The sequence below is a fragment of the Daldinia caldariorum genome, assembly GCF_022478825.1.
Source record: "Daldinia caldariorum strain CBS 122874 unplaced genomic scaffold F4812scaffold_2, whole genome shotgun sequence".
In the NCBI taxonomy this organism is placed as follows: domain Eukaryota; kingdom Fungi; phylum Ascomycota; class Sordariomycetes; order Xylariales; family Hypoxylaceae; genus Daldinia; species Daldinia caldariorum.
In genome coordinates, this window is record NW_025953038.1 from 152904 (window position 1) to 178625 (window position 25722).

General features: G+C 45.9%; 5 protein-coding genes across 5 annotated transcripts; 2 read left to right on the top strand and 3 right to left on the bottom strand.

Moving 5' to 3' along the window:
- Positions 1-3: 3 nt before the first annotated feature.
- F4812DRAFT_412447 (glutaminyl-tRNA synthetase) lies at positions 4-2956 on the bottom strand. The gene is made up of 7 exons (XM_047932710.1): positions 2276-2956; positions 1861-2208; positions 1693-1747; positions 1497-1583; positions 1268-1362; positions 742-1198; positions 4-685 (listed from the first exon to the last, which is right to left on the bottom strand). Exons 1-7 carry the CDS (start codon positions 2653-2655, stop codon positions 203-205), a joined length of 1905 nt encoding a protein of 634 aa, XP_047793340.1. The 5' UTR covers positions 2656-2956; the 3' UTR covers positions 4-202.
- A 4311-nt stretch (positions 2957-7267) lies between these two features.
- Positions 7268-9089, bottom strand: F4812DRAFT_467249 (uncharacterized protein; the record flags this gene model as incomplete). The annotated part of the gene is made up of 2 exons (XM_047938627.1): positions 7268-8176; positions 8236-9089. The coding sequence occupies 2 exons, from the start codon at positions 9087-9089 to the stop codon at positions 7939-7941; spliced, it is 1092 nt and encodes a 363-aa protein (XP_047793341.1). The 3' UTR covers positions 7268-7938.
- A 7730-nt stretch (positions 9090-16819) lies between these two features.
- Positions 16820-18670, bottom strand: F4812DRAFT_449326 (nucleotide-diphospho-sugar transferase; the record flags this gene model as incomplete). The annotated part of the gene is made up of 3 exons (XM_047935961.1): positions 16820-16938; positions 17027-18382; positions 18508-18670. The coding sequence occupies 3 exons, from the start codon at positions 18668-18670 to the stop codon at positions 16820-16822; spliced, it is 1638 nt and encodes a 545-aa protein (XP_047793342.1).
- Positions 18671-19339: 669 nt separating this feature from the next.
- Positions 19340-21629, top strand: F4812DRAFT_412523 (uncharacterized protein). Its single transcript, XM_047932711.1, has 3 exons — positions 19340-20498; positions 20554-20750; positions 20810-21629. Exons 1-3 carry the CDS (start codon positions 19896-19898, stop codon positions 21225-21227), a joined length of 1218 nt encoding a protein of 405 aa, XP_047793343.1. The 5' UTR covers positions 19340-19895; the 3' UTR covers positions 21228-21629.
- A 415-nt stretch (positions 21630-22044) lies between these two features.
- F4812DRAFT_164185 (Spt20 family-domain-containing protein) lies at positions 22045-25631 on the top strand. Its single transcript, XM_047929846.1, has 2 exons — positions 22045-22502; positions 22572-25631. The coding sequence occupies exons 1-2, from the start codon at positions 22163-22165 to the stop codon at positions 25166-25168; spliced, it is 2937 nt and encodes a 978-aa protein (XP_047793344.1). The 5' UTR covers positions 22045-22162; the 3' UTR covers positions 25169-25631.
- Positions 25632-25722: the final 91 nt, after the last annotated feature.

Genomic DNA, 25722 nt, shown 5'->3' on the forward strand with positions numbered 1-25722 from the left:
CACATGCGTCCATCTACCACATGGACGCACTGATTAACACGGCTGACCAACACGGTTGAGCTTTATTACGCATTCGCATTCCTATATAAGAGCTAGGCGCGCTACCACCGATCTACTACCTATTCCTATTCATATCCCCGTTCACAACCCCCCGCTTTCCTCCCCTCTAGGTATCAAGATTCATTTATCGCTAAAAACCAATTCAGCTCTTTCCGGCATCCTCCTTCAGCGCTACGATTCTGTTGAGAATGATGTGGTCGTCCGTAGAGTCAGAGTCCATCGCGAAGTATGCGATGCGCATTGCCTGGAAACGGACGCTCTCAGGTCCTCCCTTACCAAGCTCGCTTTCACCTGCCGCTTCTGGCCACGGTGCTCTTCTCTTAATTTCATCGAATCCAGACTCGACCAACGCGTTCGGATAGATCACCTCGCTCTCAGGGTTGATGTCGTTTAAGAATCCTCCCGGTGCCTCATTCGGGTTGTTAGACTTAAATAAGGAGTTGTATATTCTGACTTCCGCTTTTCGAGTACCAGCTGCCTCGGTTGGAACCCACTGAATATACGCCTTTGGTTTCTTCGTCTCCTTATCAAATACAGCTCGGATTTCCGTCACCTTTCCAGTTGCGTCGTCTTTTGTAAACGATACTGCCTTTATCGGATACGGTACTTGGAGAAGTCCGACAGTCTGTATTTCGGGTCAGCATTGGCAAAATTCTGCGGAGACTTCGAATAGCCCCTCACCTTTCCGGGAGCAAGGCGGAAGAATGACGGGTCTGCATCCTCTCTAAAATCTGAGCGGTCGATGTAAATAGTCTTGCTAAATGTGACATCGTGGGAGCCCATCTTGGGGTCTTTCGGACTAAAGGGGAACGTAAGACCCTTTCCATCGAGGTCGTCGGCATCTTCGATAACTACTGGGATAGGATCCAGAATGAGCATCAGCCGCGGCACCGTTCGTTCTAGATACTTCCTGATGGCTTGCTCGAAACGCTTGATCTCGATGATTGAGTTCGCAGTGGTCACGCCGAGCTCGTTGATAAACTCCAGAATAGCACCGGGTGGAACACCTCTACGCTTGATGCCGATTAACGTATAAAGACGGGGATCATTCCACCCTCGTACAATCTTCTCTGTTACAAGTTTCAAAATTTTACGTTTCGAAAGGATTGTCCCGGAGATTGACAATCTACCATATTCTCTGCATGGACGTGTCAGTGAATCCACCAAAAAATACTTTAAGTAAAATGGCGTCGTGGATCAGACGCACCTTTGCATCGGTTCGTATACACCGAGTGTCTTATTGAGCCACTCGTAGCTGACTCGGCTTTGGACTTTGTTGACAATCGTCAGTGGCCGCAAAAGCTTTACATCAAGAAACTCCAAACATATATCTGTGGGACGAGATCACATACCAAATTCCGTAGTACATAGAGAATGAGTCTAAGTAGTACGTAAGCAACTAAACTCGTCTCTAACATCCTCTTCCAGGTACTTACGATGCCCTCAAATGAATCGCACAGGCAGTGCGTGAAGTCGTAGGTTGGGTAGATCTTCCAGGTATCCCCAGTGCGGTAATGCGGTTTCTACGAGTTATAAGTCAATAATTACGAAAAGTAACATACAAGGTTAAGCCACCAGCCAGGATTACTTATAAACTCCTGAGTAACCAGTTGATGGCAGGGTGAGACTTACATCAAGGACTCGATAAGCTGCTAAGTCCCACATTTGGGGGTTACCATCCGTAATGCTATTGAAAATCAGTTCCCGTACACGTTGGTGTTATTTTTTTTTTTCGTAATTATCTCACTCTGGAGATTTGTTAGCTTGAAACGAAACTGGAATTCATTGCAACTAGCAGACAAACCTTGCTTCATCCTAAGGAACGCCTCCTGAGGCTTGTACTGTCCATCTCTCATGTCTCTAAATTTCTTTAAATTCTCCTCGACAGACTGTTCGGCATGCTTACAACGATAGCGAGGCCCGGCAGTTCCCTTTTCGCCGCCACGCTGGAGTTTAATCTCGGTATCGCTACAGTGGCAGACGTAGGCCTTTTCGAGCTCTATCAGCTTCTCGGCGAGATCATAAAGCTTCTGGAAGTTGTCGGACGAATAGGTGATCTTGTAAGGCTTGAAACCGAGCCACTCCACCATTTCTAGAATAGCATCGAAGTAAACTTGTTCCTCGGCTTCGGGATTCGTGTCGTCGTAACTGTCGATCGAACGAGGTAAGTCACACAGCGATATTTTCCTGCTTCGACGGTGCTTGGCTAGCTTACCGAAGATAGCACTGGCCTCCATGGTATCTGGCGAAGCCAAAGTTCACTGCGATGGCCTTTGCGTGTCCTATATGGAGAAAACCGTTGGGCTCAGGGGGGAAACGAGTAAAGACAGGTTTCATGGGTCTTATCTTGAAGACTTCGTCGAGGAAGCCTGTCTTGAACATGTTGTTTGGATCGATTGCGGGTTCTTCTGCTGTATCTTTGGGCTTCGGTGCTGGCTTTGGTTTCTCGTCGTTCTTCACGTCGCTCCTTGCAGCCTCCTTAGCCTTCGCCTTTTCGCGCTTCTTCAACCGTTTCTTCAACTCTGCCTTGGAGACCATCTCCCCTGTCTCCTCATCAAGCTGCAGCTTGGCAGTGCTTTCCGCTAGATCCGCCATGGCTGCGACTATTCGATCCTCGCTGTTGTGATTTTAGTAGTACGATAGCAGATTTATGCGAAGCTTGATTAGATGGATGTTGAAGAGTTGATCTGCCCCTCGTTTTCATGGAAAGAAGAATGACTCGACGGCATTGAAGTAAATAATCCTGATAAGATAAGCCCCTCTTAAGTGGGTACTACATTAGAGATACGGATTACTTAACGGTTAAACCCATGTACCCAGGTACCTAACCTAACCTGTCAAAAGTGGGGCCACCGCATGAAGAACCGATCGCTCTGATTGGCGAATAACACGAAAGATGGACTTTTTCGGTAGGTACCTCCTAACCTTAGGTACCTATGTACCCCTTTATGATCTCATCTTCTATCCGTTGCTTGAATTCAGGCGTACATTAATACATTAATATTCTTATTAACATCTGAATGAGAGAAACCAATTCTAAGGACCATGAGAAAAACTTGAAACTATCTTTAAAGATAGATAGAATAGGAGTAACAGTAACCTCCAGTCAAGCCTCAATATTCCTTGAAAACTTTCACTTGAGAGTATTCGCAGTGCTATAGGTGTAAGTGTCACCTAAGTTAGGTAGCGTCTTCTTAAGCATAGTGACTTGGCTCTTGTTGTCTCATCAAGAGACATATAAGCACCTAAAGCACTTAGGCAGGCACTTAGCATAATGTATCTAACGTCCTTGCAGAAGTGAATCTGTTAATCAAGTGATATAATGGCTTGATGTTTCACTTCATCTGAAACTCCATTAAATGTTTTCTCCGCGGAATACCTATATCTAAACTGGACCTTAAGCATAATCATCTACTGAGGTACTCAAGTTACCTACCTACCTAGGTAGATAGGAGGTAGCTCTGCTAGGTAATCTAGCTAAACTTGTTAAACGTTTCTTCACATCGAATAGTTATCGGGCATAGAACTTGTCAATATTTAAAGGTCTAGTCTAGTAAGGTATCTATTTGAGTTTTATGTCAGGTTAGGTAGATAATATATGTATACCTCTCTGACAGATTTGCTAAGTTCCTAAAAAGTTGGCAAGTTTTGCCGTGATATAGGTTTAAAATCGACCTAAGGTAAGCTGTGATGTTGGATTGATAGAGTATATCCCTTAGTCTACTAGACACTTTCGACCAATTCAAGGAGAATTGGAGTAAAAGGCAGTCAATCATGTCTTTCATTAGGTACCTAATACTCTCACATACATTTAATCTACTTTATAATATCCAGTCGCGTAGATAACCTACAGAGTTGCCCCAGTGGTTCAAGTACGTTTGTAGCGTCACTATTCTATGTATATATCGGTTACAGACTTGTGAGGAGTTCTCCACCGAAGATATTTTCACCTGCCACAAAATTGTTTACCTCTCGGAGCTTTTTCGCAACACATATAAAACCATCTATCAAGACTGATTCATGTGGCACATATTCTTAAGACCCTCTAACTCGTTTTCAACAGCCGAGACACCCTGGGGGAGGCGTTTTAGTACAATACGCCACAATAATACCTATACGCGATGTCAATTATGTCATTGTTTTAAGTGGCACTCATATTTTGGGCAATACTGCGATGTATCTTTTCTTGCTTTTGTTCTTAACCCGAAGTCCGAATCTCGGCCCGTCGGGGAACTGACCTTCGAGAGGTATTAGGTAGGTAGGTACCTAACACACCCAAGGTGTAATTCATGTATTCCCGACGAAGGCATGTGGCGACTTCATCATCCCCGATGGGTCCCTGTTCTTCCTTCATGCCCTAGGTACGTCTTTCTATTGCTACAACACAACACCTATCCATGTAGGCATTAGGCAGATGTTATACTTACTATGGTTCTTAGAGCTTTAGGTTTCGACCCTCAATTGCCTATAATCTATCTGAATTGTTGGTTTCAGGAGATGACTCCATGTAGTATTATAGGTTACCCAACTTCGTGGAACCTTGGCTTTAGCTTCAACAGCAAGATGTAGTAGTAATAGGCTCACACCCTTCAAAAATGTATAGGCAGTAGGTACCTAGGTATCTATAATGGTATCCCAGAGACATTCAAATCAACGATATTGATTGCACCTCCTTCCATGACAAGACGATTTCTAGGACTACGTACTATGTCTAGCCCCTATTATGTGGGGATATTAAATTGCATCTCTAAAATATCAAAACTGTCAATAGATGACTTGTTGGGATGACAATAAGATAATGATAAGTTTCACTCATCTTCCCATCCTACTGCTCCACCCGGCCCCAGTTAACAGTTAATTCTTCATCATAGCAAATCCCGACGATGTATCAACGCCGATATCAAGCGCAATAGGAACAACGATATTTTATCTTCGGCGCTGTACCCTGCAGAATACATTATATCTGCATAAGGCATATACCTAACCTATGGATCCGTTTCATAGAAAGGCCCATTGGCCATGGCAGTGGATTGATGAACCGAATCTCATTTTTAGATGACTATTTCACAAGGTCACACGATGCCATATCCTAGGTCGTCGACAAGCGGTACGTACTGCTTTCTGCCTTCATCATTGATACCTAAGGTACCTACCTGGTATGTATCTGCGCTGGGCTGAGCTGGTTTGTGTAGGATAACAGTCCGATTCCCATGCTTGGTCATTTCCATGTCTGGCCATGGTACATTGTAATCACAACGCATAGATTTACATATACTAACTCAAGAACCGGCTAGATAATTGGATAATAAGCGTTGGGGTCTTATTTCAGTTTTACCACAAAAAGGAGTTAGCCGCCGTACAAACCTTAGCTTACACTAGGTGGCGACGAGATTGGAGAGGAACTAAAGTTAAGGCTACTTGGAAACACGAGAAGCGCGGCATTTCTAATTCGAAGAGTGGTGCTGACAAATATACCAAGCAGTAGATGCTGGATACCTATGAATAGAAAGTCACCGCAATTCTAGGAAACTTAGACAGAAATGTATCTTCGGTTCCGAACTAATCTCCGTATGGAAAATGTTTGCTAAAGGAGAGGGGTTGCTATTGTTGGGTAGCGGAGTATCAACCTTGTACACCAGCCATCGTACTACATACATACCTCTCTCTCTGTATCCTCGAGCCCAAGGCTCACGCGTATCCAGAGTTTAGGTCTTTGACTAAATTGCCGCCCGGGGCTAACCTGATAATCTACCAGAAAAGGAATGGTAGTTGTATAGGTACTCTAGGTAGATACGAAAGACTAAATAAAAAGAACGATCTTACAAGCTTAAACACAATCAAAGACCGTAAGTTACTAGACAATACAACTGCCTATATGTAAGTAATGACGGTGATACTACTGGCCTATATTCCCTTCTACGTGTTGTTAGATAAAAATCATGGCTCTTCATGCTCTTTCGGTTTATGGTAGTAGTACTGGTATGGTATTCAGGAATCTAATAATCTCATAATATCAAAACCTTATGGAGTTCTTAGTGCTAGGGCCGAACCAGATGTTTGGGTTGTGCCCCAACCCACCCACATAGGAGGTAGGTAGTAGGTAGGTATGTATGAGGTAATAATGCCTCGTTCTGACTTGTCCAACCACCATCTCTCGAGAGTAAAGCACAGATAAGTACCGATATGCTGTTAGTTGTGCCATATTCGCCTAATTTTTTATCCTGATTCGTATCCATCCAGCTGGGTAGGCTACTGCAGAGCAACGTGGTCTTGATTATAGGACTTGGATTATGGTTCTACTTAAAGGTGGCCTCATGTATATCATAAATCTTCAAATGACTGGCTAATGTAGGTAGGTACTTGGACCCCCCTTTTCACTACTCTTCTCTGGTATTAATGCATCACTCTACTCTGAGGCTGTATCTCCAAAAGGAGTAAATAGGTCCCTGCTTTTGACTCGGAATGATTGTCAAATGATCAGCCTGTAGCTTACATGTCCCGCCCACCCTCTTCGCGGAGAAGCTCATTTCCGGTGTTTTACTTTGGAAAACACAGGTTTCCGCCATATTTCCGCCGATAGAGAACCGCTGAAGAGTAGGCGCCTTTTAGATCTACTTAATTCTATATGCCCTGAGTCGTATACGTCAGTACGCCCAAGTGATGTGAAGTGTAGACTACCTTTTTGCCATCTCATTAGGGGAATACTAAAGGTCGGCGATCATTTAAAGTAGATTTTACTGAGGGTATTGGTCAGGATCTGGGAACAGGGTCTGGTCTGGTCTGGTACTACAATCGCTTTTAAATATATCTCATGCCATGCAGTTGGTGGCGGTAAAGTTAGGTTGTATTTTCTCATAGCCTCGCGGCCAATCACATAGATAGATGAATCAAATTGTGACTGCCTCCTCATGCGCACCATAGGCATGTTGCCTGTTACTTTGCATAACCGACGTTCATGTGTGGTTTATAGGACCTGTTATGATACGACGCGCTTATTTGAGATTCATATTATGATCACTATTATTGCGAATGTTTCCGAACTAAATCCTACTAAGCACGCCCGGATTTGTCAACGTTTATTGTAGTCAATAACAGTAAATATAGGACTTTTTTAACAAGGCGTTCATGGCTATAGGAATAGAATCTGATCAAGTAGATAATAATATCAGGTACCTTAGTGCACAATAAAGCGTAGGTAATTGGCAATTTTGAGCTTATTTTGAAGGCAGCTGCTAACTGTCTCGGCCGTATACATCGGACATGCCATATCTACCTAGCCTACACGATTTGGAGCGGGACACATTCACCAGTCTACCTGTAATGTATGAATCTTTGTGGGGTAGGAAATTTGCTTGGTTCTTATTTTTGACCAAATAATGCCTGTCGGAATATTTCTATCAGTGACTCTATTCCTAATATGATCGTAGAATTCTGGAGATGAAAGGCTGGGGAGAATGATCCGAGCTCCAAATGAAATACATATACTACGCTAGCTTTTCCCACAAACTCGCCCTATGGAGTACCAATAACCAATAGTGTACAAAGTTATAGCCCGTAGGCCAACCGTTTTGATACTGAAGCAAAAAGCCAAATCCGTAGTGTTGTGCTCTAGCGACATAGAGCAAAAGAAACTAGACAATATACAAGAACTGGTTTCCAAGAACATCTGTTCTTCCCCTAACGCCCCTGATAATGCAGAACAAAAAGAGAAATATTAGTCCCCATGTGTTGACGCCGTACACCTTTTCCGGGTTATTCTGACAAGCCTTGCATTTGACCTAAAAGCTGGCTCGTCAATCTTGCTGCCTCGTTGCCAAAGGATTCTGGACCTAAGATATATAGAAACCAAACTCGTATTCGTGGGTATCAATTCCTAACTCAGTGGTCCTCATTTTTGAAAGTTGCGTCCTTCTTCTTCAGCTGGCCGCGTTGCTTGGTCTTGTTCACCTCCTCGTCTAGCAGAGCTTGAGCTTCGGGGAAGTAGTCAGTACGGCGGGTTGTCCGATTCTTCAGCGTGTGTAGCTTCAGGTGTTGCCGGTAGTTATCCTTGCGGTTGAATGGCTTGTCACAGAACCGACAGGATGTTAGAATAAGTTCCATGTTCTCGGCATGTTTACTAGTCAGCTTATTAGCGATATGTCCATAGCTTTCAAATAGGGAATAAAAATCACATACGTGTCTTTGTGCCTCTTAAGATGCTCCTGCCTCTTAAACGGTCCCTTCGTACAGTTTGGATAATCACACTTGTAAGTGGCGGCCGCGATTCTTTCTATCCTAAGGCCGTGGCGGTCCTGCGCCTTTTGTAGTGCTGAAGTCTTTTGTTGTACCTTATGCACACCGACTCGCCTTTTTCCGTGACTGGCGAGATACGACGGTGTCAAGGCGTTTCGTTCTCGTATAGAGAGAGACTGAGAGGGCGAAGGAGACGCTGAAGGGTGGCCTCTTCCAAAGAATGACACCGGACTATGTCCACTCCATGCCCACATCGAGGACGCATCACATGTAGAATTATCCAGATGATAGGTGTTCGTGGACACAGGAAAGTGTGGTGGTGTCGCATATTCCCCGAAAGAGTAATGTCCCATAGATTGAGAATTGGCGTGTTCAATACCGTGATCTTGACCTGGAAGTGAAGCGTACGAGGCAGGGAGAATCGGAGCGTATTCAAAATCAATAGACTGCGACTGCATACTAGACTTCCTACTAGGACTGGGCGAAGCACTGTGGTAGTGCATGTATCTGTGCATATCCGCCTTCGCATCTGGGGGGAAATAACCACCAAACGCGGACGATGGCGGAGTCAAGTCGAAACCACCAGGAGTTGGATAAGCAACAGCATCGTGGTCCATCGATAGAGAGCGAATTCCAGGGGTGGATCGACCGGAAGTTGGTGTGAACGGCTCGGGCAGGGAACTTGAAGTCGACGCAGAGGAGAAGCTACCAGCTGAAGAACCGCAGGAGACAGCATGGCCTTCAAGGTGGTACTCGTTGTTAAAGCCCACCTTCATATTCATATGGTGCATATCCATCGTTGCAGATATCTGAAAGAAGAAGAAAAAATTTGCTCGGGAGCAAGGGTCGTGATCCTAAAGTGACTATGTTCCGCAACGAGAGATGATGTCGACGCTTGAACTCTTTGACAGATGTGATAGATGGAAAGCTCTAGGGAGTAGTCGAGGAATGAGGGGATAGATAAATAGTTATATGAGTGACAAAGGTAAGTGCTGTTCCAATTAGAGAGAGGTATCCCTTTTGGAGAGCACTAGGTAGCAAAGCAAATACTAAGTTAGGATAGCTCGGCCAATATACTTAGATATCTCCCCGCCAGGGTACCTATGGATGGCAGGAAACGTTGGAGATAGGAATGGAAACGCGTATCAGCAGAGGCGTCTGTCTAGAAACGCCAGTACATGGGGAAAGGATGGGCAGATAGTACGTCGTTGTCTTCAAGCCACTACACTCAACTTGAAGATAGGCCTATTTTAGTCATTGACTCTAATTGCTTGTAATTGCTCGCATCTGTCGCAAAGCCCCCTCGGTTGGGTTGACAAGTCGACTCTTTTACATTAGGGCCCGAGTCCTTGGGTCAAGCTTGTAACAACGAATCCTGGGAAACCTGGGAAAATAACAACCAACACGCATGACCTGTTAGCCAATTTGTTTGGATATTGGTCCCTCGGCTAGCCCCCCCTATGAAGTAATTTTAGAAAAACAAATGCAGCACAATGGGCGACAAACAGAAAAGCTAGCAGTGTAGCAATCACCCAAAGCGGTCAAGTGATTCTATCTAGATCAAGCACTGAAGCCACAAAAGTCCACAGAACATATCAATCTTGCATGAGCATGGCTTGAAGTGGCACATACGACTGTAGGCCACGATGTGGATAATCAATCGGCCGAAAGGTGGCTATCCTAAGGTACCTACTATAGTGATACTATTACTTCCTTTTTTTCTCTAGCCCACCATCAGCACGTAATGCTAGGTAGAACTTGTCTTCACTATATGGAATGGAGCTTAAGGAATGACACATACAGCCCCGCATCGTAGTTTGTCACTGAGGTTCGTCGGACAAGCCAGTTGAGACAATGGCGTTTTTTAGTCGACTAACGACAATTAAGCAATAAACTCCAGACATTGACTGGGCAGATGATGGGATTGCGGAAATGAAGCTCAGGTGAAGTAGATAGTTGCCTCCTAGCTAAGGAAGAATAACTTGGCAACTCGCGACATGGAACTGTTCGACTTCGCTAGTACCGGCGAAAGGGGGGGGATGTTCAGCTATCTGAAAAAATTCACCATTTCGAGATTTTGATATCCAAGTAGAGCTAAACGATCGTCTGTGTTCCTATTCGGCCCTGTAAAGGGATCTTAGCTCTCCCTGTTCCTGATCCAGTTAACTTCTTAACTCTGCGTTCCTGGCGATGATCGTAGTTATCTCTGTTCTAGGCGTGATTTCGAAACTTCAAGAAGTAGGTGCCATTAAAACCGAAAGTCTTGCTGATGGCTAGCTGCGCCATGGCTATCTAACGGCGCTGCCCTACGAGCCTCGAACAGGGCCCCCCCTACGCAGGGGCACAACGCAGGGGCAAGAAACTGGTTTCGGCTTAAAGCAGGAACAGGTTCGTTCCTGAAGATGGGTGTCTCAAAGAATTTGATTGTCGCCAAAGCGTATGATAGTAAGGATGGATATAGTTGACTACCTCTAACCCAAGGAATGTAAGATATCTACTACAATACGCTATCAATACGCGACGCACAACACGCCTATCTCCCTGTTAAACGACTAGTCACGATTAATTGTATCAATAGACGCGCTATCGCCAATCTACTCTCAATCCAGCAGGTCACGTCGAAGGTAGCAGCTCAGGACTCGGATTCGGACTGTTTAACTTACCGTGTCTACCTAAAGGGACATGCTCATTCGCTGCAATTGGTTCGTTATGTTAAGTAGAAAGGCTGCAGCTCGAAGACGCATGGTTGATCGATTTATTGGGCCAATGTTCTGGAAGGGCCTTGGACTTCCTGGCCTAATCCCCAGGCTGTCCAAGAAATGAGGCAATCAATCCTCTGGAGAACCCCATGCTTCCCGTGTTAGTAAGTAGGCCGTCGGCATCTTAAGTCAGGTACTTTAACCTTACCTACTATCCTGTCTGCCTTATTATGTATGACCTTCCCATGCATACGAGGTTCATCCCGGAAATCACTCTGCCATGAGCTCCACCATTGATCTACATAGCGTTACTGTTAGAAGTAAAGCGGACTGTCGGGTGTGATCCTGGTCGATAGAACTTCCCCGACATTTACATAAGGCAGAACGGGGTTAAAAAAGAAAAGAAAAAAAAAAAGAACACTTGTATGTACGACACATTGTAATTGTGAGCATTTCACAAATGAGTACAATTTATTCCATGCAATGAGAGTTTGACAAGGGAGATCTTGAATTTGCAACGGTTTACCCTTGAGTCCTGTTTACACTTCGGGGCATTGTAACGGTCACTTCATCGGACTTAAAACCGCGTACTGACCTTAGTACCTAGATGTCTTAGAAAGCGACGGGTGTAAATACAAGGTAGTACTAATAGTAAGGCGAAAGTGTTGTTACCATTTATCGGCCCGGCTGCCCCTCGGCCCTCGGCTGAGTACCGTGTGAAGAAGAGGCGCAACCTGGTTAGGTACGATATCATGAATGAAAAGACAAAGTGCCAATGCCAGCTAAGCCCTATCAGGGGTTTGATTAGTAGAGCAAATATGTAAAATACAATACGGCACACGGCCCATACGGTATTGCATTGCGTGGGTTCGTGTATATGAGCAGTATATTTTCAGGAGGAAAAAAAAAGGGAAAAGGGAAAGGAACAAAAAGACCTCATAATGTTCAATGACTGGACCATGGCTTCGGCAGGTTGGTTTACGGTACTTCGTATTGTACAGACATGTCCCCAACAAGCTCTCGGGGTGTTTAATCTTACGTGGTTTTGAGTGTTGACTGCATGGCGCTGTCGAATTTACGACACATCGAATTTCTGATTTCCATCTTCAAATCCTCATGCCTGTTGTGGCTTGCGACACCACACCCATTCATGTTTACCTCCACAACCGAAAATGGAACGGACTCAGACACGGTCTCGACCCGTTTATGCTAGTACCTACCTACCTTCCACACCTATCCCGTCTCCAGAAAAGGCCCTTTCGGCGGTGTCAGGTCGGTTTTAGCAGATCTCGTCCGCTTCTAGTGAACACCATTATCCGTAACTCAGAATTATAGAATCACTTCTCAATTACTTCTCCCTAGATCGCGGTCGCTCTCAGTTTGAGTTTAACACATGTCATTGCAGGATGTCAGGTTTTCCTATCCATGTAGGAGGTAGGTAGGAGGTAATGTACCTCTTAAGAGTCTATATCGACTTTGATGGTTCAAAAACGACGAGACGACGAGACAGACATCGAGACAAGTTTGTGAAAATAGCCACGCCGCTCCGCCTCGGACAATAATATACACATCGGGACCGAACATATTCCTCATTCGAAAATGGCCTCCTCCTACCACGCGCTGTTGCAAGCCAGGTTCCCACGTGTTCACTATACGAGCTTAACATCATACAGTACCAAGCAAACATTTTTCAGGATAAAGCCCGCTAGTAACTATGAATCCTTTATTACATAGTAGGTACTTGTTATCTTCTCGGGCGTGAATACTATGTAGAGCTGAAGCAGTCTGGTCGATTTGCTTTCTAAGCATTGCGTCTAGGTTCAAACCTCGACCCTCGAGATCCATTCTATCGGCTCCTAACACAAAGCGAACTAAAGAAAGAAAAAAAAAACGGCTTGTTCACCTTAATATGCCGTGTACCAGTTAAAGCAAAAGATACTATAACTACCACCTACCTAGGTAGGTACCTCCTACCAGATTTCAATGCCTCGTATGTGTCGCCTCATCCGCGCCACCCACCGTATCACATCTCCCCTATTGGATCGAAAGCTAAAACGGTCGGCGATTGATAATCTAGATGGGTTTTTATTACCTAGTATTATGTATGTATCTACTATGCATCCGGCCTTACCTGCTAATTTTGGCTATTCAATGGGTAATAGGACATCGTCATTCGCAGCCGCACATCGACAACACTTTAGGATCACGGCACATAGTTTATGTAACTACCTCTAATAGACATGGTATGATTTTTTTTTCTGATGAATCATATTATTGTAAACACCGACTGCTCCTTTGGGATATCGTTAGCGTAGTTGAAAAACTCAGCGCGCGATCGTAGGCAACATCGTGGCTTTTACCGCTGTGCAATATTGGGAGTCTGTAGAATTCAATGGGAGGTAGGATACCCGCTTGACAAGTAATACGAGGTAGCCTCTAGATATATAAGACGAGAGTTTACTCGCAGAAGTCGACTAACTCAGGAAATAAACTCGAAGTATTTATCTTTTGCGTCTTTACCATACTTCAACCAGCAGAACATATCTGCCATCCGAATATCAAGTCATACTTGCTTCAGATACATTACATCCCCTGAAAAATCGACACGGGTAGAAATACGGCACCTCTAGTTGATTCTCACTTACAAAAACGCATCCCTGAGCCAGACGTTCCGGCAAGGCAACTATGTGCACGTTAATTGTTCAGTACTTCAACTGCGATTATAATTGCGTATCGAAAGAAACTGAAGTAAAGTGTCCACAATATCCGAAATGTGATCACCTGAAGAAGAACGTTAGTTACAATGATGGAGGTTTCCAAATTGTCCAGGATCGCGTACCTATGAGCGAAGGACAATGCCCGCTCCATCCAAAAGAGTGGCAACGATGAAAGGTGTCTTGTTAGTATCATTTTACACCATTTATTAACAGCTATCTATTTCAATAACGATCTAACATACGGACGATACAATATAGTGCCTAAATATTCTTCACCGCAGTCGTCTGCTAAAAGATTGTTGACAAAAGGAGGATGGCGAAAATGGAAAGGATCAAATCGTACAGAAGTTTTACTTGAGTTTTTATCAACATAAGGGATAATGAATGACTCCTTAAATATTCACCAGTTAATATATCTTACAAGAGATGCTTGCTTCAGGTTTTCTATAGTTAAAGCTAGAATGATGAAGAGCATGAACATGTTCGTAGTCAATACATACCTAGGTACCTTTATAAAACGAAAAGGGTATTATACCCTTAACATCAAAGCAGAGAGATTACTAAGTATTGTCGCTACTAGGTCGGTAGGAAGTTCGAGCTCGTATGGAGAGCAAGTTACTTGAATGAATAATAGTACTTGATTTAGAAAAGTCAGATTCAAGATTATTCGGTCTCTGTCGTTTAATAGTCACTAAAATAACGAGCTTAAATGGCAAATCCCGCCTTGAAATCAAGAGAACTACTTAATTTAAACTGCATCTCAATATCTTATTACTTTGGGGTGACAGGTAGACATCTCAACTCCGTACCCACCTATGAGCTGGACTTTGCAATAATAGTCACCTCGGAGGTAGTCTTAGAAGCGACCTACTGTCCGGTAACGTACACTGATAGCTTACCGGGAGGCTCTGCGATTCCTATTATTCACCACCCCCATTAAGCCAACGATGTGTCGTAAAATAAGCGATTGAGCATTGTAGATTACGCAATTGGGGTAGGTATTTGGAATTGTTAGAAATGCAACTGGTTAGGCTTGAATTAGTTTAGCTGACAGGTCGTTTACTTACCTACCTACATAGAAAACTCCGGGATCTTCAAGTTCCGTGGCAAGATCCTTTATGGCGTCCTGCAGCAGAGGGTTTGGAAAGCGGATACTAGGTAAGTGAGTGTGCCGCTAATCTATGTATGTTAGGTGGAAGTAGTGTTTTTTTTAAGTCCTTGGAGAACAAAGAAGATGCTGCCGTATCATGTATGTACCCCCTAAGGAGGTAGGCATACATACCTACCTCCTAGCCCAATTTATATCCATTCTTACGGCCTTGGAAAGGTACCAATAGCAATTTGTCTTGGTTAATCACTACCTCAGATACCTTAGGTACTAACAATGAGTTTTATGAGGAAATAGTACTCTAATTCAACTGATGTTTTCCAATTAAGGTATGCTCTTATTAAAGCGATTTTATATAAGTTCGTATTAACATAGTCGAATAGGGGTGTCGAATTGTAGAGTACGTGTGTTGTGAGGCTTGTTAGATACCTGCCTTACGCAACTGATCGGCTTCGGAGTCTTTAACTGAAGAGTAGAAGCAAACCCTTGGGTTTCCTCTATACGAATTTAGGCACTTACGGAAGCTCGTTACTCTGGGGTGATTTATGACAATTCTTTAGCGCTTACGGATTATATGCTCCGTACAGAGACAGATTGAACGCATACCTTTTGCTGTGATCGGCAAGCGGCCTTTTCTTTTTTCTTTTTTCTCTTTCTTTCCTGTTAAGAGCCTAGCGATACCGTACCGGCTGAATAAACGTTAGTCGATGCCATAGTAGGAATGATGTACTTATGATTTTCCCCAAACATGAACTAGGTAGTATGTTTGCTACCAAAGCTACGGCAGAATACCTGCATGGTAAATCTCGTGGCATCACCTGTCCGCCTGGTAATTGACTTGTGAGTCTTAGGCCCTAGTGAGTCTAAGCGCTGTTGGACCCTATTAATCATCATTGTTAATAGATGTCGTCGGCGAACCGCCTCATAGTCTGAGCACGTGGGGGCCATATGTAGTGCCTCGTTCCACAATGGTAAAAGCAAGATCTTATTAGATTCCGAGATAACGTACTGGCAACGAACTCCAGAGATGATATGTAGACCCGGATATCTGTACAAGTACCATATATACATCATGTAGGTACCCTAGTATACCCCTTATCTGTCCTGTCAGCAAATCCCGGTTAGGCACGGATTGAATGAACAGCCATATAGACCATCTAGGTACTTTTAGGGAATATTGTGAAATAGAGCCCAAGGCTTATTCATTCAACACTGCCCACGCTTGATACGACGTTGCACAACATATCTGCCGACGGTAGGTATTAATGCAATATTCATGTTCCTAGAAGCATAGTAGCACACCGTCTTGGAATAGACTGCATCTCGATCGGCAATCCACCAACAGCAGTGCAGCATCGATGGCAGAATAACCCCTCACGTGGCCGTTAGGTTACCCAAATCCGAAGAATGAGCAACCTTGGGCGGCAACTTTGGATATCCCACAGTGGCTCCTATATTGGAGTATTCCGAGTGAGATGTGAGAATTCTCTATTTTTATTGAGGCCTAGAGATGTTTAGAGGTTCTCGTAGGGGTCGTAGGGGTGCTAGGGTATGATCGCTGCAGTGGGTTTGGGGTCGAGAAAAAGGGGCATAGGTAAACCTGGATATATGACCACTCAAATTTTGACATTGCATGTGAACACCCAGTTGGGTGTTTTTTTTTTAAACGACCGCCCATGCCAACCTAGATAAAACTAGTCCCAACAAGCTCCAACATGTGACAAGTCTATAATATCTCCTTCTAAAGGAAACCCTCCTGCATTTTCTCGGTAGATACACCAACATATCGAGGCTAGCGAACATATCTAAAGCCTCGCCACAGCTTTCATCTCAGATACTGCTGTGATGCCATCCTCTTATAGCAAACAGGGCGGTTATAAGCTGACCATGAATGGCCAGATGGGGTAGTGGTAAGTTAGAATCTGTGTGGGACATTGCTGCACATTGCATTCCCCACCGCATTGGCTACCGGTAGCCTGGGTCGCGGTAATTTCTTAATTTGTTTATCCCAACACGGTGCTATCCTGGTCACTTTCCTCAATGCCGTCCAATGCCTCCTGCATCTCCTGCTCGCTAGCTTCTAGCCCGGAGGAGCTCATGAGTTTGCTGTCCTTATCCTCAGCTGTGATGATGTTAGTTGATAATATCACACCGCCTGGTTAGCGGACAGAGGGTGGAAAACCAGGATAAGAAGGGTTCGAACAACTTACTTCTAGGCTCCACCAACAGGTTCTCCTGCACTTCACAGTCCGTAAGCGTTGAACCCTCCCCGACCTCGCTTCTCTTGCCTAGAATGCAGCGAGTCAATTTACAGCCTTTGCCTACCACCACACCGTCCATGAGCAGACACTGAAACAACTTGGCACCTTCCTTAATCTGACAGTTTGCTCCAATGACGCTCTCCTTGATGGACGTCTTTTCTTCCACCATTACATTATCGGCAATTAAGCAGTCCTGTCTAGTTATGGTTGTCCGAGGTTTAACACCTTCGGGATAGGCAACCTTTCTCGCATGAGCAAATGCCGATGCCACCTCAGGGCCGGTTTCCTCCACGGAAGGAAGCTTTGCCAGCTGCAGTGATATGGCGAGGAGAAGCTGGGCTGTGTCTACCCGACGGAGCAGTGGAGCATCCGCACGAGCAGGATGGATGTAGGCTAGAATCGGCGGGACGGCAGCCTCCTTCGGCTTAGCTAATAGTCCGTCATGTTGTCTGCCCCGGAAGTCTGCAGGGGGAGATGTCTCGTACGATTCGCGTGCTCTCCATGGGGACTCGATAAGGCTGGCATCTGCCGCAGATTCGTTTCCACGTGGTGACCTATCTATGCCCGACTCCTCGGTGTAGCCCCCAATGACTTTTTTCATCCCTAGTTTGCGGAACAGCCCCGTCTCCCAATTTGTTTTCGCCCACCAACCAATGACGTCTTCTCCAAGTGTTTCCAAACGCTCGTTTTCTTCGATGAAGTTCAGAATCCACTTTGGTAGAATGTAAATGTGTGCGTCCCGGTGGGTTGTCAGCATTCTGAGTTTAGGATGGCTGCGCAATAATCCATGGCGGATCGGGAAGTTCTTTTTCTCGTCCACAAGGTCGTTGAGGGAATCCTTTGGCATAGCGTAGGTTAAATAGGACAGGTGAGGTAGCAGCGAGTCCTTTGGCGTGGGTACGGTAGGCGTGGCTAATGGCGCAGTTACGATAAAATCGGTTTCCTCGCCCTTGATGGGGTTGATCGTTTTCGTCTCGTACCATACCCCTAAACCGCCATTACAGTTCGGAGGCTCACCATCACTAAGAAGATCAGGAAGACTCGCTGCTTTGACCATCCATGCTTGCAAAAGCTTATCGCCGCCTAACTCACATACTAGATCACATGGCAATACGACAAAGTCAGATGTGATAAGCTCTCGGATCTCAGGAAGTCTTAGGATCTCTGCGGTTCCTGTGTTCTGGTCAAGCCCGTTGGGTGCCACAAGATCCGGGCGCGGGTGAGGTAAGGCTGTGAGGAAAGGGTTTGTGTTCAGCGCCGTGGTAATAGCGTCAGCAGCAGAAGGAGGGCAAACCAGAGTAATGCCTGACTGATGTTAGTACGGTTTCTAGATACAGGATACAGCCGGGGCTCAAAATATAAATCCAAGTATCATGGACTTATACTGCTTCGCATCTTCGATGAACTATGCGTGACATGAATATGCTTACTTGTGATCCCCGTGCGATAGCAAAAATCAATGGGGTACCAGACCATCGGCCGGTTGGCAATAGGTAATAAGGCTTTAGGATTTTCATCCGGATTTGATGTGAAGGTAGGGAATGAGGACCCCGGGCCGCATAGGATGAGGGCCTGAAGGCCCGTGGCAGGCATCGATACGGCGTGGGGCATTTCGAGTAGGCCCAGCCGAGACCGAGGCCTGATGGAGGGGTTGATGAGATGTGGTAGTCTAGAAAATTGTTAGTATGAGTAATTTTGAAATCATTTTATCCTTTATAGGAGAGTTATCTTACTCGGTAGACCCAATGAAAATGGAGATAGACTGACTGTGAGAAAGAATGATGAAAATTTATGTGCTGCTCATCAATAAGTTTGAGTCACTTTGCGATATGAAAATAACGATTTCAATTATTGAAAATGCCTATCCAGGTAACATAAGGTAACGTTAGAGCGTTAGAGCGATAGCTCTTATCTGCATGCGACATTTATCTACGTATCTTATCGATAACACCTGGACCCACTCTCCCCAAGTTTACATAGTAGTAGTTCGGTCAGCTCCAGGTGAAGCGTTTCCCTTCCAACCAATCAAAACAGTTAGCTTAGCCGTATCCCGATCTACCAATCAACTCTTACAGGGGGATTCAGCAGCTCAGGAGCTGAGAAAGGAGAAAAAAAAAGCTACGACCAGCCACCTCGGTCCACGTCGTAATCGGGCAGTTTTGCTCAAAGATACTGCAACTCATCAATGTTGCAAAGTTGACAACATACATACTTAACCTAAGATAATTACTTAGATAGCATATTGTAAACCATAAGCTACACGCTACATTTAGTACCTAAGGTCAAGCAAGATTGTTATGTACCACCAATTAAAATCTGGAGGTTGCGGTTACCTATCTACTCCTATCAGAGGGTAGGTACCTATTGTACAGTAAGGTACCCAAGGCCATTGCCACCGCTTTTAGCTGCTACAGAAGGCGTTCTTACACGTAGCCCCCCTCAAAACCCCTGTTCTCTCCTCTGCTCATTCCTATTAGGTTAGGTGTGTTAATGTGTTTACTGGCTTTCCCAGCCCGCCATTTTTCGAGGGCTGTACGTATTGTACCAAGTAATCCGTAGCACTTTCAACCTTAAACCTTTTCCCCATTTCCATTCAAACATTGAATCATCTATTGTTAAAGCTTCCTTAGGTACCTAACGTATTCGGCCTTACCTATATGTGATTTATACCTAAGGTACCTAAATCGACGTAATTGCAGCAAACTTTTAAAAACTTGTCGAATCGCGGCTCTATCTCTCGAGTCGTAGTATATTGCTTACTCCACCGCTCAGCGCATGGTATGCAGTCCACGACCTTGCGATGATCCTATTTGAATAAATGTCGTCGTCGTACGATTCCTCCCGTCGAAGGGGTCTCTGGGGCCATTGGGTTCCTATCGTCGTTACCCTTACCGTCGCGACTGTCGGTGTCGCCGCTTGGGCATGGAGCCAACGGAGTAACGAACGCGAAGACGAGGAGAGCGACGCTGAGCCGGTCGATCTTGACTACGAAAATGCCGACTACGGCGAGAATCCCCCATACGGCGCGACCGGAAGAGACTCGCGTCCTGCTATCCGGCCCGACGACATAAGCTACGGAGTGGGAGAAATACACCCGGAGGCTAGTGGCGTCTCTACCGGATGGGGCTCGCGACGTACCCCAAGCCCCCAGCAATTCTTCTCCAGCGCAAGTAGGACAGTGGCAGCGGGAGTTGCGGGGGTTGGTGCCGCCGTTGGTAGTGCATTAGCTGCTATACGTGAGGATGACAAAAACGCATATGCCGACCATGAAACTTGGTCGGAAGAAGCCGAGGCCCAAAAAGAAAAGCCCGCCCCACCGCAGACCAGGGACTCTACTAAACGACGGAAGACGGTCGCAATCGTGGTATCGGCGGACACGAATATAGATGATCTTGATGCGGATGGCTTCCACGAGCATGCTGTATGATGCAACCTTGTCCTAATAACTGCATACTCACCTGCTAACTTGACTACAGTCCATTCTTTCTCATATACCTCGGAACGTTGACTTCTCTAAGATTAAGCTGTTCGTCTTGATATACGCACCCGGCCTCAAGGATTCCGCCCTTGAAGCGTCGTCCGGCAATCATCCTCCCGCTTCTCTGAGTTCGTCATTTTCGAATATTGCGAACGAACAGAGCCAAACCCCAGGAGATGAGGCTAAAAGCCCAACGTGCGTAGCTTCACATCACATTAAGTACTTGCCTTGTATGTGCTGACCTTGTGATCCAGTTTAAGCTCCGGTACGACCAGTACGCCCTTTAATTTGATGTATTCGCAGGCTTCAACCTTGGTGGAAAAGGAGGCGATGATTCTACCGTTCACTTCTCCTAACGGTCACATCCATATTCTTCGTCACCTGCAACCCGAGGTCATCTATCTGCAAGAATCTCTGGCCGGAGATAATGGGGTCGTAATTACTCAACTGCAGACCTGGCTCAAGTACGACGTTATTCTTGTTGTTGGAGCCGATGGTGGCCATGGTGGACTTGCGGATAGTGACTCGGAGGCCGAAAAGCCGGAGAAAGATAAGAAGGACGACCCGTGGTGGCAGCGGGAGGAACGAGTAGGACGAGGAAGGGGGGTTGTGGTGGTGGACAGCCTAAGAGTTGGCGACGATTGGGCGCGTCGGGTGCAAGGTAAGGAGTGAGATTTTGATAGGGTCACTTCTACGAATGGTGATGAGAATAGCATGTATGAACTGGTGATTTTTCTTGACGAATATTTGGACGGAATATTGACTCTGGGTTATGCCACGGTAGATGTATGATTTTACCCCCTTCTATATCCTTGGGTTAGTTGTGCTTTGGTAGGAGTAATAAATTAGGGATGTATTTTGAGGGAGCTGCTAGACTTGAAGGCGTGTTATGAGGATGCTATCGTATTATGTATACCTACCTAGGTAGTAGGTAACCTACCTAACCTCATGACTTATTTAGGTACCTCCTTAGGAGGTTAGGTAGGTAGCACGGTACTACCCAAGTCCTTGCAATATAGGTAATGTACCTAGGTACCTAAGGTAGGTAGGTACGGACCGTACGGTACATCCAACCTGGTTCAATGCCTTAGGTAAGGTAGGTATGTACCTAGGTACTCCCTAAATGTGGCTTATTCTGTGGCCACCCTTGGCTTCCAAAATGACTGGAGGTTAAACCTTCAATGCGGCTGATGAGGCTCAATTCAACTTAGCGATTTAAAGGTAGAGTCGAAGTTCCAACTTCTTTTCCTTCACCAACACGTAACGTACGTTTCAACCCTCACAAAGCATTCAACCACAATCTTGTCCTTCTATTATCGAAACTCTTTTCCTGGATGCGTCGTATCATCCATCGTCATCGCATTTTATTGAAGCATCTATCATTCAATGTAATTCAAAATTTGGTGGGACGATCGGCATTTTGTCAAATTTGGAACTCCGTCGCGCGCGCATCCAAAAATCATCAAGGAAACCAACAACGTCGAAATCACGTCGCAATCAATGTCCATAGAAGAAGACAACTCAATCCGATTCTTAGTCCCTAGCCGCTACTGATCGGGCGCTATATAGCCGCTTCGGAGTGCGCAGGGTTCTACATCCCCACCATCATGCCTCCGGTCCTCGCCGCCCCCCCTCCGCAACCGACTCCTAAGATTAAACGTCCACCCGGCATCCAGACGAATGGCGTTTCTTCATCACAATCCTCTCCATCTCCAAATATGACCTCTAAGCGCCCTCCGCCTGCCATCGCCAAACAGCAACAGGCATCGAATTCGACCACTATGAACGGTACTAATGGGACTACCCATCGACCTGGAGTAGCCCGTTCGAGACGCGACACATCTAATCAAATTACGGCACGTAATCAGAAAAATAATACCTCTCTAAGATCGGGTACCTTTGCTCCTGATGTATCCTTACATAAGTTGTTCGAACCACGCCCGGACGGTGCGCATCTTCCTACTTCATCTATAGCTGCATATAATACCATAGCATACTCTGCTAACTTCTGTGTAGTTGTTACGGACTCCTATATTCTAAAGAAATATTCCGGACAACCTCCGTCGCTTATCATACATTTACACCCTGCGCATTTTCGATTTGATATGCAAGATAGCGTTTTCCCGTACAAGTCTCCAATGAGAGCCTTTCTAGATCACGTTAGAAACCGAACAGTACCTCACGACATTCTGCAAGATCTTAATGAAGCTGGTGTTCCTTTCTACGAGGGTTGCCTAATTGTACAAGTCCACGATCATAAGACTGCCGCCCAGGTCAAGGACATTGCGCGCCCAGCTTCTAAAACTACGTCGGAGAAGCCGTCCTCGATTCATAACTATAACCCATATATCACACCTTCTCCCTATGTTCCATTCCCTAAGGAGAGCGCCGAGAATGGACTCCAAGAGGCTGACGCGAACCCCGCGCATGACGACTCCAGTGATAGAGAGAACATGCCAGCTCCACCAGCTCCTACTGATGGCCAGAAAGGCAAGGCCCAAGCCGAAGTAAAGATCTTTACAGTCGTCCTCCACCCAACCCCACAAAGTTTACACATGGACTTAATGATCAAGGCTTGTACGCCACGTGGATCTGGAGATGCGAAGGCCGGCAGTGATCCCAACGGCTTGCCTCCTACTCCAATATCCGCTGTGCCTCCAACCCCAACCGCGGCGAGCATGGCACCGCCGGCTAAGAGAGTCAAACGAGAAAAGATGGAACTAGACGGAAGTAATATATACGCTGCAGAAGCCCAGATATTACTGGCAACCTCAGCTCCTTTACACTTAGATGTACCCAAGAATAAAGAAGATGCTGTTGCGTTCTTGCTTAAGAGCATGGCTGATCCGAGACACTCTGATTCGCCTCCTCAGCCAAAGGCTCGGAAGCGCACGGTCGCTGAAAGGGCCGCTGATGAAGCATTGGCCGCGGAGCAAGAAAAATACATGCTTACATATGACGAGCGCCGCTCCGCTAATACAGGTGGTGCTCAGACTGGTGCAGATGGCGCCGATGGTGATGGACAATCCGGCGCGGCTACTTTTGAGCCTCGTTTCGAAAGATTTAAGGTTCTTGCCGATATTAAGAGTGCGCATGAGGCTAAGAAAGAACAGGAAAAGATTCAACAGGCGGAGAACGAACGCAAGCTTCAAATCCAAAAGCAGGAGCATGCTGCTTTACTAAAACGGCAGCAAGCAGAACAAGATAAATTACGCCACGAAGAAGCTCAGCGGCTCGCGCAAATACGGCAGCAGCAACAACAAGAAGCCCAGCGTCGAGCTATAGCCCAGCAGCAAGCCCAGGCTCAAGCCCAGCAGCAAGCCCAAGCCCAAGCCCAGGCTCAGGCTCAGGCTCAGGCTCAGGCTCAGGCTCAAGCTCAGGCTCAGGCTCAGGCTCAGGCTCAGGCTCAGGCTGCACAATCCCCACCTAACCCTCAAATGTCTCAAATGCCTCAATCCTCACATGGGCACCCTGTACAAAGTGGACTTCCCAATAATGTCATGTCTGCCCAAGCTGCGCACAGGTTCCCCCAGCAAGTTTCTCAGGCACCTGTTTCCTCTCCAGTTGTTCGGCATAACACGCCGCAGAACTTGTCAAGCCCTATGGTAGGAAACGCGCCGATGCAGCAAACCAACTCTGGCATGGGCGCAAGCCCTCAAAGGCCGTCTTCTGTCGTGCAGAGCCATGGGCCAATGTCTGTACCAATGGCTGTTAGCATGTCAGCAAGAGGTAGCCAGCAGAGTCATCCGTCGAACACGCCTCGCATGCCGAGCGCAACACCGCAAATGTCTCACGGTACTCCGATCAATCGACCGATGCCTACACCCCGGTTGAGTCAAGCAAGCCCACCCCCGAACATGGTGGCCCAAAGCTCACACATGAATCAAATGCATATGGGAAATCAAAACATGAATCAGAATATTCCCAATCAATTAATGGCGGCCCAGATAGCGCAGCAGCAGCGCCAACGGATTGCTTATCAGCAAGGGACGCTGCAGAATGGAATGATTAACGGACAGAACCCTCAAATGCATAACCAGATGTTACAAAATCAGCTCATGCGCCAGCAGATGATGGCCATGAACATGCAAAATCCCAATATGCTGAACGCTGCTCAACATGTGCAGCAGGCCCAGCTCGCTCAAAGGTACCAGCAGCAGATCAACAGCATGCAGCAGCAGCAACAACAACATCAGCAGATGCAAGGCCAGTTGCCAAACCAACAAATGGGCAACCAGAATTTCATAAACGCTAGTAACGGGATGACTCCAGCACAGATGGCTACTATGCAACAGATGCACATGCAGCAGCAAGGTCAACATCCGGGGGGCCAGCAAAACGCATTAGCCATGCAAATACGGCAGAGACAGCAACATCTTTATCGTGGTAATATCGCGCAGTTCGCTGAGAGATTTGGCGGCGCACAGAATATACCGGCTGATCTTCACGAACAATTTAAGCAAAACTGCTTGAGGAAAGCACAAGAAAGTTTACAGCGTGATATTATGCAACGGCGGCAGCAGATGGCTCAAAGCATGCAAAATGGAATGCAAGGCGGTATGCAAGGCGGTATGCCAAACGGTATGAATGGGATGAATGGGATGATGCAGTAAGGGATTGTGGCCGAGATACGTGGAGAAACGAAAAGGCTACTCCCACGTTCATATTGGAATTGTACAATCAGAGGGGCTCAGGTTGGTTGGGCGTCGGATGGAGTGTTTTTTTCTTTTTTTTTTTCCCTCCTGTGCGGATTATATGGCGTTTCTCGGCAATGGGGGCGCAGGTGATTGTCGAAATCATAGCATTATTGGAGTGTCCGTTCGGACTAGGCGGGTCAGGTTTTTTTTTCCCCATTATACCCATTTCGCTAGTTTGCTACGGGATCACAAATAACACAACATGTTGGATGGAAGGGGTCCTTTAGATGGGTAGGAATCGATTTTTGTCTTGGTATCGGCCGATGCGCCCTTCTGAAGTATTGAACTCGGGCTTTCAACTGTTGTAGTATATGAGGTAGTTAGTCTCAGGTATATTGTTAAGCCAAAATGAATTCATATGATAATGGTATAAGTGCGATTGCAGTCTATCTGATCCATGAGTGGTACAGTCATACGATGTAAGCATGCTATAATATAATTCTGATGGAGGGTTTGAAAGAAGGGGTATC

What these genes read in the sequence shown, in the direction of transcription:
- F4812DRAFT_412447 (XM_047932710.1), bottom strand. Translation starts at nt 2,655, where the DNA reads ATGGCGGATCTAGCGGAAAGCACTGCCAAGCTGCAGCTTGATGAGGAG. An exon ending in GTATACGAACCGATGCAAAG is followed by an intron (nt 1,199 to 1,267) that starts GTGCGTCTGATC and finishes ACGTCCATGCAG; the next exon opens with AGAATATGGTAGATTGTCAA. An exon ending in TCCGCCTTGCTCCCGGAAAG is followed by an intron (nt 686 to 741) that starts GTGAGGGGCTAT and finishes CCCGAAATACAG; the next exon opens with ACTGTCGGACTTCTCCAAGT.
- F4812DRAFT_412523 (XM_047932711.1), top strand. Translation starts at nt 19,896, where the DNA reads ATGTCGTCGTCGTACGATTCCTCCCGTCGAAGGGGTCTCTGGGGCCAT. An exon ending in ATGGCTTCCACGAGCATGCT is followed by an intron (nt 20,499 to 20,553) that starts GTATGATGCAAC and finishes ACTTGACTACAG; the next exon opens with TCCATTCTTTCTCATATACC. An exon ending in GATGAGGCTAAAAGCCCAAC is followed by an intron (nt 20,751 to 20,809) that starts GTGCGTAGCTTC and finishes CTTGTGATCCAG; the next exon opens with TTTAAGCTCCGGTACGACCA.
- F4812DRAFT_164185 (XM_047929846.1), top strand. Translation starts at nt 22,163, where the DNA reads ATGCCTCCGGTCCTCGCCGCCCCCCCTCCGCAACCGACTCCTAAGATT. An exon ending in GTTCGAACCACGCCCGGACG is followed by an intron (nt 22,503 to 22,571) that starts GTGCGCATCTTC and finishes ACTTCTGTGTAG; the next exon opens with TTGTTACGGACTCCTATATT.